Source organism: Streptopelia decaocto (genome assembly GCF_964273445.1).
Source record: "Streptopelia decaocto genome assembly, chromosome: 3".
Classification (NCBI taxonomy): Eukaryota; Metazoa; Chordata; class Aves; order Columbiformes; family Columbidae; genus Streptopelia; species Streptopelia decaocto.
This window is the reverse complement of record NC_138656.1, coordinates 83,354,218-83,371,758: the sequence shown is the minus strand read 5'-3', so window position 1 is coordinate 83,371,758 and position 17,541 is coordinate 83,354,218. Positions and strand designations below refer to the sequence as shown.

At 39.4% G+C, this 17,541-nt stretch overlaps 1 protein-coding gene across 3 annotated transcripts in view; it reads left to right on the top strand.

Annotated features, from left to right (window-relative positions):
* The window catches only part of ORC3 (origin recognition complex subunit 3), a 37,569-nt gene extending 24,474 nt beyond the window's left edge, over positions 1 to 13,095 (top strand). For 2 of the 3 annotated variants that reach the window (XM_082048534.1, XM_082048536.1), the window contains 7 exons: positions 2,321 to 2,454; positions 4,909 to 4,994; positions 5,483 to 5,580; positions 6,468 to 6,609; positions 10,613 to 10,729; positions 11,752 to 11,831; positions 12,953 to 13,095. In XM_082048534.1, the coding sequence (XP_081904660.1) occupies positions 2,321 to 2,454; positions 4,909 to 4,994; positions 5,483 to 5,580; positions 6,468 to 6,609; positions 10,613 to 10,729; positions 11,752 to 11,831; positions 12,953 to 13,058 (763 nt within the window). In that variant the 3' untranslated portion in view covers positions 13,059 to 13,095. The remainder of the gene's footprint in view (positions 1 to 2,320; positions 2,455 to 4,908; positions 4,995 to 5,482; positions 5,581 to 6,467; positions 6,610 to 10,612; positions 10,730 to 11,751; positions 11,832 to 12,952) is intronic. The other variant, XM_082048535.1, reaches the window with a different exon arrangement.
* The last annotated feature ends 4,446 nt before the right edge of the window (positions 13,096 to 17,541 follow it).

Here is a 17,541-nt window from a genome sequence, read left to right as displayed (position 1 = left end):
GATTCTAGCTGTTGCATTGAGCTCCTTTTGCATGCAGTTGGTTGGTTGCTTCTCTACTTCAGCGCTTCCTTGGACTGACTTTTATCCTTTCAGCTAAAAATGTTCTCCCCAAAGATGGTGTTTCAGGTGATCTAACTTCAGCATTCTAGACAGTAGTTATTATACTTTAGTCTAGTTGTCTAGAGTCTAAAAAAGTACCATGGAGAGACAGTGTGTGAGCTTTAGTTCCCATTGGATAATGCAATCAGAAGACAGATGAAGAGATGTTGGAGGAACAGGATTGGTTCAGGATGTTCAGGATGTTCAGGAACTGGATTGGTTATGGGGAGCTAATGAGCTGGGACATCTGGTCAGGCTTTTAGGTGACAAAACTTTGAGGACTGTCTGACCTGTTATTTTCTGTCTTGATACTGTAGTCTGGTTTTATCTACTAATCATTGCTGCCATTCATCACAGACTGCTTATCACAGTCCTGCTGTTCTGTGACTGTTGTTGTTTTGTTGTTGGCCAATCTCTGTTATCACTTCTTTAGATGATTCCCACTTCAGCATTCAGGAGGAGTTTCTGTGGATGTCATCTTAGCTTCTTCTCTTTTATACTTTGTCTTTGAATAACCAGAGACAAGATTATTTACTCTCTTTGGATGATCTGAGATCTTCTTTTCTGCTTTAAGCTTGTCTCCTAGCCAAACTAAAATCTTAACCCCATTCTCTGATGCCTGGCATACTTTGCAGTAATCTCAAGCCCAAAAGGTTGAAAAGGATTCTTTACTGTTTCCTCATAGGTGATAACCATCCTCTTGCCTGTTCTTTGGACCCTGTAATTCCATTGTTGTAAATAAGCTTGGATTTTTTTTAGAACTTGCAGCTTCTTTTTGAATAATATTACTGAAGTGAATTTGTTCTTTCCCACTCACAGATCTCTAAATCTGCTTATCCTCTCTCCATCTTAAATATTTAATTATTGCAGTGTTTTGTCTGGCTTGGAAGAAGGCCATCTTGTTTACCCATTATATCCCACAAGACAGTTTCAAAATGTTTTCTAGCCTTTTGTGTGTTAAGGTTACATTTTCTGTTAACTCCTGATGGTTTTCTGTACAAAACAAATGTATCTGAAGGCAAGACCATTTCACCATTTGTGAAAATCCATAACCCTGAGTCAGATAAACTGAAGTTTCAAATTCTGTCTTTTACAAGCATCAACTGACAGTTAGAAGCTAGAGCTCAAATTACAGATGCCCCTCTGGACATCCATAAAGCTTCACCAGCCTCTTCTAAATTTTTCCTTAAATCTCTCATAGTCAGTGTTGAGGTAGCTGAAATGAAGACCCACCATCTGACACACTGATCACCACCATTTAGTTCTTTTTTGTGTAGCTGTGTTTTTTTGTGTCTTCTAAAATCCTTAAATTATTAGCACCTTTGTTTTGTATTTTTGCATTGGCACCCTTGTGTTTTGTATAAGGCAAAAGCAAAATCACAGGTATAGGCCGGGAAGGGCTGCTGATAACAGCAGCAATTACAAATGTGTGATTATTCAGAACCAGAATGTTTAGCAATGGGAACCTCTTGCACTGCATCTAAGAGACATGCATGTGTAATGGTACTGGCTTGATGCAATGGCTGTACTTCTGGATTTCATTTACAGATATTTGCAAGGACTTGCTTTGATACCTTTTAAACTAAGATTCTCAGACTGGGTGGTGCTTGGTGACATTTATAAAATGGCCTAATACATAATTAAAAGTAAGTAAATGCTAGGCTGGAGGTTGGGCTAGGTGATCTGAAGAGGTCCTTTCCAACCTAAATGATTCTGGGATTCTAGTGGTGGTGAAGTTTATAGCAATTAAATGCAGAAAACAGCAATTCGGATTTTGTTTGAGAATCATTCTGAATCGCAGAGTAATGGGTTTTGTGGATCTTTGAATACGTATTAATATGATTTTTAGCATTTCATTTACTATTCTTGGGAAGGAGTTATAAACCCTACCATATTTCCATACTTTTTTTTTAATATGACTCACAGTTTCAAAAATTATAACTCTGTATCCAGCACATGTTTTTAGGTAGAATATCAGAAAAGCTTTCATTGTCAGCTCTGCAGGAGGATGTGGGGGACATCTATCCAAGTTGATTTGTTTCTTTTTGTTAATGACAGCAAGGAAAGGACTTTACTGCAAGACTGAATGCTTGAACTTTTGGAGGTTTTCTCTTTTAAAAGAAGTTTTTCAAAGTATTTTAAAACTTTTTTTAAACTGAGAATATTGAAAGCTGTTTCATCATTCTGCGTTTCAACTTCAGCCAACAATTGTTTCTTTTAGGATGTTGAATAAGTCTGATTTGGTAACCATGCTTCAACAATGTGTGGAAATTTTTGTGTCATCTTCTGGCAAGGAGTTTGATAAGACAATAGAGAAGTTGAAGGAGTTCTTGACCCAGTTTCAGGAACTAGAAGGTGAGTGTGTACCATTATATATTCCATTGCAGATTAAATTAAAGCTGTTTTATAATCTGAATAATGAGTATCGTTTTCCCTGGTGATATCCTGTCATTGTATCAAACCATCAGATTTTTCAGGGTTTTGTTGTTTTTTTTTTTAATACGTGCACAAAATTAGGAAATGTTTATATTCTTTATTGGCATGTGGTTTGTGCTTTTTGTAATATGGAACTGTGATGCAAGATAAGAAACTGAACAGATCAGCAAACATTAGTCACTAAATCTGTCATACTTATATTTTGAGCATTTTACCAGATGTTGCAATCATTAAAAACATTTAACTAATAAAAACAGATATTGAAAGATAAGTAGGAGCAGATTTTCTTATGACATGATATTCAGTCCAAATGTATAAAAAGTTCATTCACCTGCACCTTCATTTAAATTCACATAAGAGCCAGGACACCAAGCACCAGTTGTCAGGGCTTTGCTGATGTGCTGTAACTTGTCAGGCCCCTGTGTTTGATTGTTCGTGGTAGAGGACATCTCTGAAAGTTTAGTAAGGCAAAAGAGTAGCAGACTGCTGCCTTTCAGAGGCAGGGTAACAGAAACTGCTGTATTCCTTCTGAAATAGGAATATTACTTATTCCAGCATTATTCTGGAATAGGAACTTCGTTGCTTCCCCTGAAGCACAGAGAAGTGCTCCCCTGTGATTCCCTTTTGAAGATGAAGAGGTTTTCTTCTGGTCTGTTTTATGCATATGAAGTTCATTCTCAGTGTGATTGCTACCCAGCATTTGGACAAGTCGGCAATAAGCCACCAAATGCAATGTAATTTTAATTAAAGTAGTCATGTAACGCTCTAGGGTTAACTGAGGCTTGTTTAGAAGAATTGGCTCTTGGCTGTACCTTGTATTTTTGAACTGATGCAGTAATAGCAGGGCTGTGGTACAGGAAACAGGTGATTACTTTTAAAAGGCTGCATATGTCACTGAAGATACCAGCACTGAAGAATCTGAAGTATGAAGGAAAACCTAAAGGTTCATCTACTTTGGAAAAAAGGGAATTGAAGCAAAAGGCCTTTAAGTAGTTTGATTTTACCTTGAGGGAATAAATAAAACCAAACAACTCTGGGAATTTAGGGACATGCAGAATTATAAAACAAAAAAGGCAATATTTATTTTCACTTAGGATTTGAAGATGTTTTGAAATGGGAGAAGGTCTAATGAGTCTATGAATGATCTTAGTTTGTTTTCAAAGCAGATTTAAGCTATAATGAAAAAGTGAAGAGGGGAAGTTAAGATAAACTTTATATTAATAGGTTCCTGAGTTAGGTAACTTCTTCCTGTATCTTTCTGTGATTGTGTTGATCTTCAGCAGGAGTTTTCAGAAGTCTGCCAAAAATGTTATGTACTTGGTTCTCCCACGGAGCCCTTAGAATAGTCCAGGTTTTTTTCTTTCTTTGACAACAACAAAGCCCTTCTTCCTGGCTGCCTAATGAACTAGAAAAAATTAAAACATGAAGCTTGACTAAACAACATATCTTCTTGTCAATCTATTTTGAGCTGAAGGATTTGATTTTTAAAAAATCTCAAAATATATCAATGTAGTAGTAGAGAGAGGAAGTTCTATGTTTTGAAGTCTTCAACCCAAATACAAATGTCCACAGGGCACAAGAAAATACCATACCAAAAAACTCATTCTGTCTAGGTCACCAAAAAGCTTTTATATGTTACGATTGTCACTGCTGATTGGAGCTTCACCTGTGACCTGTAGGTGGAATCTCCATCTTACTACCATCTTCATCAGTGAGGCAAGAAATCTGGTTAGCTTTTGTTTTGATTTTGATTATCACTCATCCTGGCATTGATTGGGCTTTGGGAGTTTTTGCTTCTTTGTTTTTACCTTAAAATTAACAATTATTGGTGCAATTGATCAACAAATTTTTGTTTTAATAGCCATGTAGTTTATGAATTAAGATGAGAATAAAACTGGACAATAAAATACCTTGGCATGCTTTCTGTTTGCTGCTCTAGTTGCAGTTTCTGGGTTACGTGGGGAGAGCTTATTTCCTATTTAGTGGTTTTTTGCACACAAGAAGGAAAAAATACGCAGCGTGTGGCTTTTGAACACTCTTGAAGCATCAGTAGTATCTAGCAGTAATCTGTCCAACTTAAAAATGTTGAGAGAACAACCTAGGGTGGCATAAGTGGAATTCAAGTGATGTGCAAGGCCTGTGCTGGATCCTTGCTTAGGGCTGAGTTGCCTCGGTTACTTAATTAATGTTGGTTAAGCTGCACTGCAGCCTCCTTTTTTAACAATCTTTCACAAGGTGCAAGACTGAAAAGCTGCCGGTGTTGGGTCTGTGTGGACAAGTAACTGAACGCTTCTCGGATTGCTTGGGTTAGGGGGTTTCTATAGGTAGTCAGGAAAAGTTTACCCCACATACCAAACGTTAGTTTTGTTCTAGTAGCAGAAGCTTTCCAAGAACGAGATGGGTCCGTATCGGCACAAAAGGAGCTCCAGAAGAAGACAGACCTTTATCATCTTCAGAAGGTTAGGCCTGCCTAGGCTTTACTGACTAGTTCCTTAACTGAATCTTTTAAGATGTAATTGGCCATGGTTAGTTCTTCCCAGCTTGCTGGAGCTCTAGTAAAGGTTGTGTATAAGTAACTCTTCTTAAAAATGAGTAAGTCCCAGCTATGCATGTCAGGACCACCTGATGCATAGAAAATTATAGAAAATTATAGAAAATATCCATCATAAACTAGGATTTTTAAATGAAAATTAGGGGTTTTCTTCTTATTCAACTCTTAAATTACACGTTCTACCTAACACACATTTCCTTGAATTTTCCAAACTCCTACCAGTTTGAGAACTGAATACACTGAGCTAAATAAAAATAACTGCACAATCACACTTTTGAACATCATCAGTGAAGACACGCCAGCAAAAATTTATTATACATGTTAAACATAGAGATTGTGTTCTCTAGAGAATAACTACCTCCCATGTAGTTTTATGCACCCACTTTTTTTTTAAAGACTTTGTTGGAGTTGAAGGAATCAAGGCGCTCTAAGAAACTGACAAAGTTTGAAATGCTTCGTTCTGAAGTTGTTGACTATATAGACAGTCTTGTAAGGTGAGCTTTCCCGTTTTATATTTCTGCATTAGTTTGCATCATAAGTTGTAACAGAAATTTTGCTAACATGTTAATCTTGTTGAAATTGTGTCTTGATCCCTGCGGTATGAAGCACACTTTCTTTTTCTTCCTACTCTTTCTTTGATGAGAGCTCTAAAAAAATAATGTTTAAAAATTCTCTTTTCCAAAGATTAGTAGAAGTAATTGGCACATGAATTTACCAACTTATTTTGGCTTCAGAAAAAAGTTGAGGGAGGGCTGGGTGTATGTGGCAAAATAAAATCAAGAGTTTTTACCCTGATCTTTGCTGATCTTTTCTACTTATGAAACTGTATAGGTGTAAAGTGTGATACCGTGTCCATTGAGGGAACTGTTTTGATGAGCAATGCATAGCAGGTAGGGTTTTGGAGGCAGTTCTGTAGCAGAAAATGTGAAAGGCTTGGGGTGGGGGAAGAGATGAAGGCACTTGTTAATTATAGAGCCTTGGGGGGAAGGGCAGAGAAGCTAACAAATATGACTCTGCCAAGAAAAACGCTTCAAATATGAAGACAAAGATGAGCAGAGACTCAGCAGGAGGCCTTGGGATGCATAAGCAAGATCTGTGGAATAGAGTGCAAGACTGGTGTTAGCGGTTCAGCCGCTGCCCGACCTTTTGAATTTGTCAGTGGCCCAGCTAGAGTTCTACGCTAAATCCATTAGATTTGATAACAACTGACTTCCCTGCTTAAAAGTTGATTTCAGTGCTGTTCATCTGTTTTTTTTTCAAAGATTTATCAATACAGGTTGGGAAATACACGTTCTTGTAGTCTCTGACTGTGTCAGTTGTTTCCCTTAAGGTAAAGCTTGTATCTCCCCTCCTTTCCCCACACTTCATGTTGTTGTTTCAGAACTTACCTTGTTCCTGCAGACCACAAGACTCTGCATGAGATAATGTATTTCAACACAGCCAGTGTTCTCCGTGGGCACTTGAATGCTGCCCCAAGGGTTGCACTTCATACAGCTTTAAATAACCCATACTGCTACCTGAAGGTAAGAAACCAGTGAGTTGTTTGTGGTGCTGGAGTAGTTTCTGAAGGCTGCACGTGAGAATGATGTGAAAGGCTTAGTTTTGCTGTTTCATGAAGCTTGGCACACGTTCAGCTGTTTTGCAGAGAACCAGCAAGTTAGTGTTGATAAGCAACTGGGGACTTTGCAAAGAGCTAGGGAATCTGACTGGCTGAAATAAAGCAGCCAATTGTGGAAAGAGTTTTATATGGGGAATCCATTTTCGAGAGCATGTTCTTGTTTTGAGCTTTTTCTTTCACCTGTAGATGTAGCAGAAAAGTCAATTTGTTCTCCATTACAACTGGCATCACTGTCCACGGGGAAAAATACAGTGTCTGTGGCTCTTCCCAGAGACTTTGGTTTATAGGGCTGGTGCTTATTCCTCACTGTGCAGGCTTGCTGTAAGGTAAAGGTTCCATTCAGGCAGAGTAATGACATTAACAATAGCTTAAATACACTATATTTAAAGGAGTCCTTTGTTTTTCTTTTTACATTTATTTTAATATCAGCTGTGCATTGATATTCTATCTTTTCCAAGTCCAAGAAAAGGATTTTCATAGATTTTGCTAATTAACTCTGCTCTTTTCTAGGGAAGAAAAGCAGCCCCTTTTCTGTTTCTTTCATACATCAAATTCACAGGATGATTAAAAGAAAGAAGTAGAGCAGGGTTTTGCCAGACATTGGAACAGGCTGTTCAGGGAAGTGATTGAATCATCATCTCTGGAGATGTTTAAAAGACACGTAGATGGGGTTCTTAGGGACATGGATTAGTGCCAGAGTTAGGTTATGGTTGGACTCAATGATCCTGAGGTTGTCTTCTGACGTAAATGATTTGGAAAAAGAGTGAATATACAATCTTTTTGTCCTTGACTACTGATGATACTTGGAGTTGTCCTTGTGCCCTAACATTTCCCTTAAAAATGTGATTAAAGTTTTGAAGAAAACAGTGTTTGCAGCTGTATCTGAGCGATCATACATTACTTGAGTCAAAGCCAACACTTATCAGGAACAATACTTGATAAAGATCGGTCTTTGAAATCTGCAACCCAATTCGTATTGGGTTTGTTGGCACCATGCCTCTATTTGAATGAAGGTTGTCAGTTTTGCTGTGTGCAGGAGTTATTTCTAAAACCACTTAAAGAGCTTATTTTTGAAAACAGTAGCTAGCAAGTGGGCTAGTATGCCCTAATAGAGACCTAATATGAACCTCAGTAATTCATATATTTTTTTAAATCTGAAAAAATATAGATTAGTAGAGCTAGAAAAGTCTAGCTGCTGATGTGTTTAGTACATACTGTCTTTGAGCTGACAGGATTTAAAGCCCTCTGTCATCCTGCACTTTGTTCTTTGACATACTTTAACATATTACAGATGTTTTCTGAGTAGATGGTGAAGGTTTGGCTGAGTACCTTGCTTAGTATTTTAATCTTTGTGACTCAAAGAAATACTTTTTTATTAATTGTATCCATGACTTCTGCATGGCTTGTACTTTCCTGGTCCGTGACCCAGAGCAAAGTTCTCTAGAGCTGTTCCTTCCAGAAGGTTGGACAGAAAAGGATCTGCTTCAGTGGAGTACCAGCATGTGATTAATACGTGATGCATTTCTTACAAGAATCTAGTCCAGTTAGTTATTTAGCAAAATGTGAACCAAGGATGATACCTGTTTTCACTGATCACTTGAATATTCAACAAGTTGTAACTTGGAATACCAGCAAGGCACTGCTTAGTATTGTGTCAGCAGAAGGAAATCTGATCTTGAGTCTTGCTGGGGTTTAGATGTCATCCAAGTACTCTTGGCCTTGGGTAAGAAAGGCAATTTTTCTCAATGATCTCAAGGAATGAGCCCTGTTACCCATGAAGATACTTTGACTTCTGTGAAACAAAAATCCTTGGGTTGCAGTTAAGCTCCCGTATCGGGTAAAGGGGACACTAGCATTTTGTCCTTGAGAAAGATAGTACCATTGATACCAGAGCAAGGTAGGAGTCTGTCCTCTGTCAAGTCTCTGCAGGCAGTGTCAAGCAAAAGAAATGCCTCTTCAGCCGTGTTCTGGGTTCTTCCCGCTCCCATCCTCTTCTTTCTGAAGCAGCATCTCTGTGCTGCACAGGTGGTTTCACAACTGGCTGCTCGTTCTGGGGCAGTTTCCTGCTTGTCAGTGGGTTGTTTCCTCTCAGGGCCAGCGCGAGTGCCGCTGCTGCAGGAAGCTGAGGTTTCCTGCACGCACGCAACGGCAGCTCTCTCCCACTGTGCTGGAATGGCCTAGTTATTAATATCACAAGTCAGGCTGAACCCTTTCAGCTGCTGGCAGAGGCCCTGTGGTGCCAGTCAATAAATCTTTCCTGGATCATTCTCAGCACTTGTGTGTGGTCCAGCCGGATACTAATTTCTACAGATGAACCTGTTCCAGGAGAGTGTGGCTGCTCTGGGAGTTGCATCCTCTTTTGGTTGTGAGAACTGTTCTGGCCTTAAGATTAGAACATCAGTGCAAAGCGTCCAGCAATGCCAGCGTTGGCACATGGGTGCATGGTAGGAGGCTGCAGAGTTAGGAGAAGTAGCAGAGGGGAAAAGAAAAAGGTTTAGGGTTACATTCCTCTGGGCAGTGGGGAGCCACTAGATCAGCCAGGTGTAACTTTACCTGTGCTGGTTAGTAAGACAGTAGTATTTGAAACTACTATGGTACGCTTCTGAATTATAGTCTGGATTGTAACATTTTGAGGGTTTAGCCACGTTAGTCTGAATTTATCCAGAGACCACCTGAAGTGACAGAACTTAACCTAATGTCTGCAGCTTTTGTGTTCCTTATACAGAATAAACAAAGTTGAAAATTGTTAGGCTTTCTGAAAATTGTGAAATGTCTCCTAAGTGCTAGAGTCCAAACTGAATCTGAGTCTCACAAATGGCGGGGATTGAGAGCTGTGAAAGGTAAGCTAGGGATTCTTGAGCAAAGCTATATTCTTTGCCCAGTCTTCTTTCCTATCTTGAAAAGCATTTATTTATGAAGGTATCCTTGCTAGGACTTTATAGACTTCTTAAAAATAACTGGCATATTTTACTAGCATTTTAGGAAAAAAAAAAAATGAACTGAAAGGAATGATCAGTGGTTGTTTTCCTGCTAAGAGAGCTGGTTTCTTAGAGTGCATGAAACTGAAAAAAAATTATGAACTGTTATGAAATGTTGTAAATCCCTGCTGCTCTACAGACTCTGCTTCTGGCTCAAGTGGCTTATTTACTTCTCAGGTGAATGGTTCAGTACTGACGACCTGAATTTCCTGACATATAGAATAATTCATGAGAAACCAGACTCTTGCCTTTATAGGTGCAGAGATGAGATTCAAGCCAGAGAGAAATGGTTGTTACATTTCAGAGATAAAACCCTGAGATGAGAGAAGCAATTTTGCTTTTTAGTACATCTGACAGATCTATACTAAGACTTCCTCTTCTGGGGGGATCAGGGAAAAGGGACACTTTTCTGCTTTCTACATAGTAGAGTCTCAGACAAATCATGAGTAGTTTCTTTTCCTGAATCCACAGAACAGAATATTTCTCTGATATTTAAAATAGAACTACCAAAAGAATTGGGGAAAAGCCTTAATCAGATAATCACTCATTAGAGACTGCCTAAGCGTACAGAACTGTAGAAGGAACACTAGGAGTGAAGCACTGAGGTGTTTTTTGTGTTTGTTTTTGTTTGGTTGGTTTTTGTTTTGTTTTATTTGGTGTTTCCTGGGGTTGTGGGTTGGTGTGTTTTTTGGTGGTGGTTTTGTTTGTTTTTTAATAGTATGTTTTCTTATTTTCCTGGGTTTGTGGGGGTTTTTTTGTGGATATCTTTTTCCTTCATGTCATCAACTTGCCATTAAACACACAACCAGTAAACATTTGGTTAAAAAACTTACCATGTGAATTTCCTGAAATAATGTTCTATCTAGCCCCAGAGATTGTTCAAGATTAAAAACTGATCAGAGTTCCTGTATTCTTTTTTTTTTTTATCAGAATCAAGCTTTAAAAAGTGATGGAGGAAACATTTCTAATAAAGCCCCCGACATATGCATAGTGTATAAGCTTCATTTGGAGTGTGGCAGATTGATTAATCTTGTTGATTGGTTAGAGGTATGTGACAATGCGAACTATGCCTTTACCTGCTTTCACTGTTTTGATTTATCTTCATGCTGTATGTTTGCTTTTCTTTAGTGCCCCTTTTGACAGCTTAAATCATTGCTCACCTCAGTCCCTCCTGTGCAAGAACACACAGGAATGCCAATCACCAGCTCACAGAGTCTTCCTCTGACTACTGTGCATCATTTATTTTCAGTATTATTACGCTGTGATGAAAATCTTTTGCTTCCGCTTCTATTTTATGCTCAGCACAAGTCAGATTTTATGTGTCACAGAGCTACCTTTTTTCCTCCTTTAAGTATTCTGTGATGCTTTACTGGAAGAAGGCAAGTCCTGCTGCCTGGCAAGTGAGGGGCTTTTGGAGAGAATGCTTGTACTACGGAAGAGCAAAGCTCCTTGTAGCCTGATACCGTGTCTCATACGTTAATATGATACGTTCTCTGAATACTCCCTAGCTAACAATCATGTTTTAGCTCTGAAGATTCCTGAACTGGAATAGTTTCTCAGTATTTCATAAGCCTACTTGGATAGCATTACCAGTATAACTTTTTAGCAACAACATCCTCTGGTAAGAAATTCTGCAGTTTAACTACATGCAGTGCAGAGGATGCTCCTTTTAGTTGTTTTCAGTATGTTTTGTTTGCTGCTTCTTTGTGTATTGGATATAAAAGTGGAACTGAAGATTCCTAGTCAGCCTCTTGCTGTCCCTCAATTTTATAGATTTCTTTGCAGCCAGCTTTGCTCCTTCATTTTTCCAGAAATGGGTTGGGGACAAGAACTCTACTGGGATGTAGAACGCAGACACGAGTTCATAGTGATGTCTCTCATTCTGTATTCCTGCCATGGTAATATATGTAACCTTGCCTGCTCTTTTGATTGTTGCTGAACTGACATTCTCATGGAGTTACCTCTCATCTCATTTCTCCTGACAGTCATCAGCTCAGAGCTCGTTATTTTATATGCAGCTCTGTCTACCTACGAAGTGTGTTAAATCTGTGCTGCTTTTCCCTTTCTAGGCTTTCTCAACTGTGGTGACAGCAGTTGAGGGACCAAATGCAGATGCAGCTTCCTCAGACCAGTTGGATGATATTATCCAGTATCCTTTCTCTCAAGTTTGCCCTACAAATGCTTACATAATTAGTGAACTAGGATTTTTAAAATACAGCTTCATGTGCATTGATAACTAATTCCAGAAAAACAAGATGACTAGTTTAAACAGCTTCAGTGTGCTAAAAATGTCACAGGAATAGATCAACTGAAATAGTTGGGCTAGGGCTGGTGAGGTAAGAGAGCAGCTTCTGTCCATAGCACCTGTTTGGGTCTGAAATAGAACCAACAGTCCTTAAAACAAGTTGAAGCCATTCTACTCGGTTAAATCATTTGAGAGTTGGTACAGCTGCTGTAGAGGGGGAGCATTACTGGGGAACAGATGACAGGATAGCTGTGACCTAGAGAGCAAATGGAGAGAGACAGTAGTTTATTATGAGGAAGATGGTAGCACTAGCAGAGGAAATGCTGTCAGTAGTGTCTCTGTAGAAGCCATGAGTTCTGGTACCTTAGAGCTGAGAATTGTAGTTCCCACAAAACATCCATTCTGCTTCTCACTTTAGTAGAGCTCAGTTAGGAATCAGGACAAATCTTTCAAGGATGAGCACTGGAACCAGAACTCATGGCTACAACAGTAGTGCTGCTACAGAGATGAAGAATATTTATGTGCTCTAACACTACACCTAGCTTTCCTTGAGTATAAGGCCTTTCCCTTTCTACAAGCTCCACTGGTAATTAACACAAAACTAAATTATCTGTTTAACTCAAGGGTAGAGAGCTGTGTGTCAGGAATGCAGCAAGAAAAGTATAGTGGCTAGCGAGTAAAGAAAAGGTGGTGCTGTTTTATGAAACTTCAGAAGAATCTGTCTACCTTCCCATTTTCTTGTCAAGGGACATAAAAGTATAAATTCTTTTTCTGAGAGACTACACAGTCAGTATCTTTGTAGGCTTTAAGCATCTCTTAGCAGTGGGGAAAGGAAAAGAAATAGCATAGCAAAAGAAATGATGATTTGAAGATCTGTGCTTCTGTAGGTACATTGTGCTCTGCCCTTATTTTCAATGATTTTAGTGTTTTGTGTAATCATTGCCACAACTTAAAAATCTTTCCGTCCAGTGTCGCCATCAGTGTGTCATAAAAGCTCACGCAGTTTCCTTTACTGACATGTCCAGTGCTCGTTTTATTCGAGCTGTTTCTGAACTGGAGCTCTTGGGTTTCATAAAACCCAGCAAGCAGAAAACTGACCATGTGGCAAGGTTGACGTGGGGAGGCTGTTAATGTGCCACTGAGATCTCAATAAACCTGTTCTTTATAACATTGTGCAATGGCTGTGTTCCCACTAAATGAGTCCTCACTAACTTTGCATACTGAGTCAAAGTCAATGCTGACTGAATGCTGCAAGATAAATTCTGAGTGCCTGGGCAGGCATGAATAGCAATGTTGGTTTTTAGTGCTCAGCCTCCCTGTGTAATGTACTGTTCTGTTAATGCCCATGTTCCAAATACTGTATTGTTGTGCCAGTTTTAATCTTTGATGTGTGATATTTAACACTATGCTGATATAATTCAGTCTAGCAAGCCAAAAGGAAAACACTGGCTATGTAAGCTAGAGAAGTGATGAACCAGTACTCTTAGCTTGCTTCTAAGCTGATAGGATTTGAGTTAGTTATCACTATAAAGTACCTTCCAGTTCCTTGAACTACAGATTTAAAAATAAATAAAACCAGTATGCTTAAAAAGACAGTAAGTTTCCATGTTCAGCCTCTGCTGCACATTCTTCAAACCAAAACTGGTCACAAGTCCCAAAAAACTCCTTTATGAGGAAGAGGAAGAGACAGAATAATTTTGAAGATAAACATTTTTGCTTTTTGGGAAAAGCAAATTTTAAATCATTCCCTTTTTCCAGTGAAGTTGACTAGTACTAGCTGACTTCTGCTGTCAGGTGACCTTGTGTCAGCATAGACAGAGAACGTGGCACTCATACACACTGGAGGAAGAGCGTAAAATCCACACCTAAAGTACACACTGTAACTTTATGTTGGTGATTTGTACTGTGCACAATCAAAGGAAACAGCTGTGTGAAAATAACAACTACTGGCAGAGAGTGTTAAAGCACTGCTTATCTCACAGATCTTCAGTAAACGAACCTCCTCAGCTGCTTGGCCCTGCACAGTAAGCAAGCCCAGGATCCATGCTCTGAGCTTCTGCCAGCACAGAGCACAGCCTACACCTCTGTGCAGGTTACCAGTTCTGTACTGTTGGTAGAACTGGACTGGCTCACAGCTGCTGACCCTTTGATCAGGACAGACCAAAGACCTGCTACTCTCATCTAGTGTCAGATCAGTGCCTGATACAGTAACAAAAGCCACAAAGTGCTGTGCTATAGCACTGGAAAACCCTGGTCATCGCTGGAGTTCTGGTCCCCAAGGAAGCTGAGGTTAAGAAAAACCTATCCCTGATCCCAGGTATCAGAGTAACACAGGTATGTTCCAGCCAGACCCATTTTTTTGGCACTCAGAAGCTACACTGCAGGTCTTCCCTCAGTTTGACGTGCAAATGCGTTTATGCCAATGTCAGCGTGCCATGTTTTCCAGCCATGGAAAAAGCCTTAGAAACCAAAGAGGAAAAGCTGGTTTTCCCTCCAGAACAGCATACATGTCTGCCATACGTTGATAAACTGTCCCACAGGCTGCAGGGCTGTATTTCAACAGTATGGGCAGGGACTTCAAGTCAGTCTTATCACCTAGGAAAAGGCTGCAGTTACAGGAAAGTTTAGACTTTGTCCCTCCCAGGCAACTTAGAAGTTGAATGGTGATTACTTGATTGTGAAAGACTTTATTTACTTTCAAAAAACTCCCAGACTTCCTCAGGTGACTGGGAGAAGATTACATACACTTCACTTTCCTTCTGTTTGAGGCATTTAAGTGCTGCTCTTGCTGTGTGTGTTTGGCTGTCACTAGAATCCAGATGCTCCCATTTGGTTGCACTGGGACTTCAGCCTGCTCAGAACAACTGAAAATGATAGCCTGGAGCTCTGCTGATTGAATCACTTGCATAATCCAGATCTGTACTAGGAGCAGGGGGAGTTCTGTTATGAGAAGCTATAACATAACAAGCTTTTTACCAGGAATGTATATAATATAGGTCAGACTTGTTTTAAATACCCTCAGAGAGGGTAGAAGTCATGTATTTTCCAATTGCTCTAATTGCAGCTACACAGGAACACCACCTGCTGTACTTAAGGGATGGCCCAGTTTTAAATGTTGCCAGGAAAATTAAGAGAGTGAGGAGGACAAGTAGGTTATTGGCCTTTATACAGCCTAAGCATACAACTTGGGAAATGTAATGATGAAACTCAAGAATTTTTAGGATCTCAGTGGAGCAGTTGCAAAAGTTCCTGTTGTTCAAGACATGGGGGTAAACAAACCCAACTGTTCTTCCCTCCAGAGACCAAGCTAGGGGACCTGTCACATAGTAGTCTATGTAAGGATTTTAAGCAGCAGAGAGGAAAGTGAGAAATTTCAACAGGAGGGGAACACTGAATGGCCCTCCCTTCCTGAACCTCACCTATTTATCTTGCAAACACACTTGACAAATGAAAGGGAGCAGCAAGGGCCAAATCTCTGGCTGATCAAGAAGACCTGGAGCCAAGTGCTCAGCACAGCTGTAGTCTGCCACCTGCCTGCCACCTGCCCTCCCCCAATGCAAGAAAAGCCCACACCATCCAACCTCCTCACCTTTGGAGGGTAAAATATCTGGGAATAAAGAGAAGCAAGCCTTAACGGTGTGTGGCTTTGAACCTCTAAATGTGCAGGCAACATGACGTTAAAGCTAAAATTATTAGTTAATGGCTGTTACTTCCCTTTAACTATTAGCATAAATTTTGAAGCTTCAAGTCACATTCACTATGTTAAATAAGGTTTCTCAGGATCAAATCTTTAATTCAAGACTTGAACTGTAAGATGTATAAAGGGGAAATACTTGACTAAAATTATGTAGTAAGTACTATGTAATTTCATTTTCTTCAGCAAGTAGGGTAGCAAGGTTGGACAGTTAAACCACAAAGTAAACAAAACTGGTCATAAATTTAATTGTTTGCCTTTCTTCAGAGGCTGGACTTTGTAGTCCTAGATGCCTGCAACGAGCTTAACCGGCAAATTCTGAACCAACATCAGCAACAGCGGAGACACTACAGATATGAAAAAGCACCTCGTGCTTTTCCTCCTTTAATGAAATTCTGGTGCTTGGGGTCTAATAACACCAGGCTTTCTGTTTGCAGATAAGCTAGCTATATAGTACGAGTTTTAGATTCATTTGGCTCCTCTCATGTAATTTATTTTACTACTTTTTGTTGTAAATATTCCAAACTCACCCTTACATACCTTAGGTGAAATACACACACAAAAGATTTTAACTGCAAATATGTATGTAATTTAAAATGTTAGTTTCTACAACTGTCTGCATAGTAACAACATGTTCAGCAGAAACTCCAGGAAACCTTCTCCATCTGTGATGTTCATTGGACACAAACAGGACAAAAAAATAGTCAATGTTTGTACTGTGGTACTAGCTCTGAAACTATGACAACATAAAGCTTCATCTCTGAACTGATAACTATACTGCATTCTTCAGCAGCCACATCTTTCAACAGAACTACTGCCAAAAATCAGACCTGAAATAAAATTAAATCTTGTTTGAATATTTCACCATTTTTCTTTACTGTTACAGATGTTCTTTGACACTGGTTTACACTACTGCACTACTGGCTTCAGACACAAACTTGCTTATTTTTCTTTTATCTTGGGAACCACAACAGCAGTAAAAAACAAGGATAAGCCAGGTGCTTGTAGAAGCCAAACATTCATCCTCACATTTTACATCTCAGAGGATGGCTTCCAATACAAAGGTCTTGAGCCCTGGGTCACAAGAGCATAAACGTTTAACACTTTACCAGCCTCATTTTTTTCCTTCCCACTGTGGAGTCACATAGCACTAAATCCTTCCCAGTTCCCAGCTCAGTAATGTACAGTGGAGAGAGCTTTCACAAAACACAGTTTCTAACCAGAATCTGGTCTTGCTGTTCAAGAGTGCATAGGCAGATCTCAATCAGTACACAAGACTGTGTGAATCTCCTTCCTTTTCAACCTTGAAAAATGCTGAATAATCTTATGGTTATATGTTTTCATATTTAGATACAAAAAACAGAGTCAGAATGCACATGGTGCTTTTTTAAGTATACAGTAACTGAGATCTGCCTGAAAATAATTTACACATCACTACCATAAAAACAGGTTAACCAAGATCTTTTGGTTTCATTTTAAGTTGCAATTAACTGTCTTCAGCTTGCTTTGCTTTTGGATAGACTGCAGTTATATACAAACTGCAGAAATATTCTAAATGTGGCAACCACAAAATGCAGTGCTAAGAATTCAGTAATTATTGAATCTTACCTATTCCTACTTGGCTGGAGAGCATTTGAAAAGGCTCTCCAAAGCAGGTTCGTTTTTAAGCACCAGCCTGCTCCTCACAGCACCCAGTTTTCCTTTTTCAGCAGTCATCAAGCAGCTAAACATTCTCCTGCTAAAGTCACCTGTCAGAACAAGCCTTTCATGTGAAATGCATCACATCAGATATTGTCACCAAGATGAGGAAAAGGAGCTAGTTCAATTTAAAGTCCAAGACAGAACAAGCAGCAGGTCAAAAAATGAAAGATTTCAAAGAATGCAACCTTGTTTTCAAAACAGTCACAAACCAGGCATACC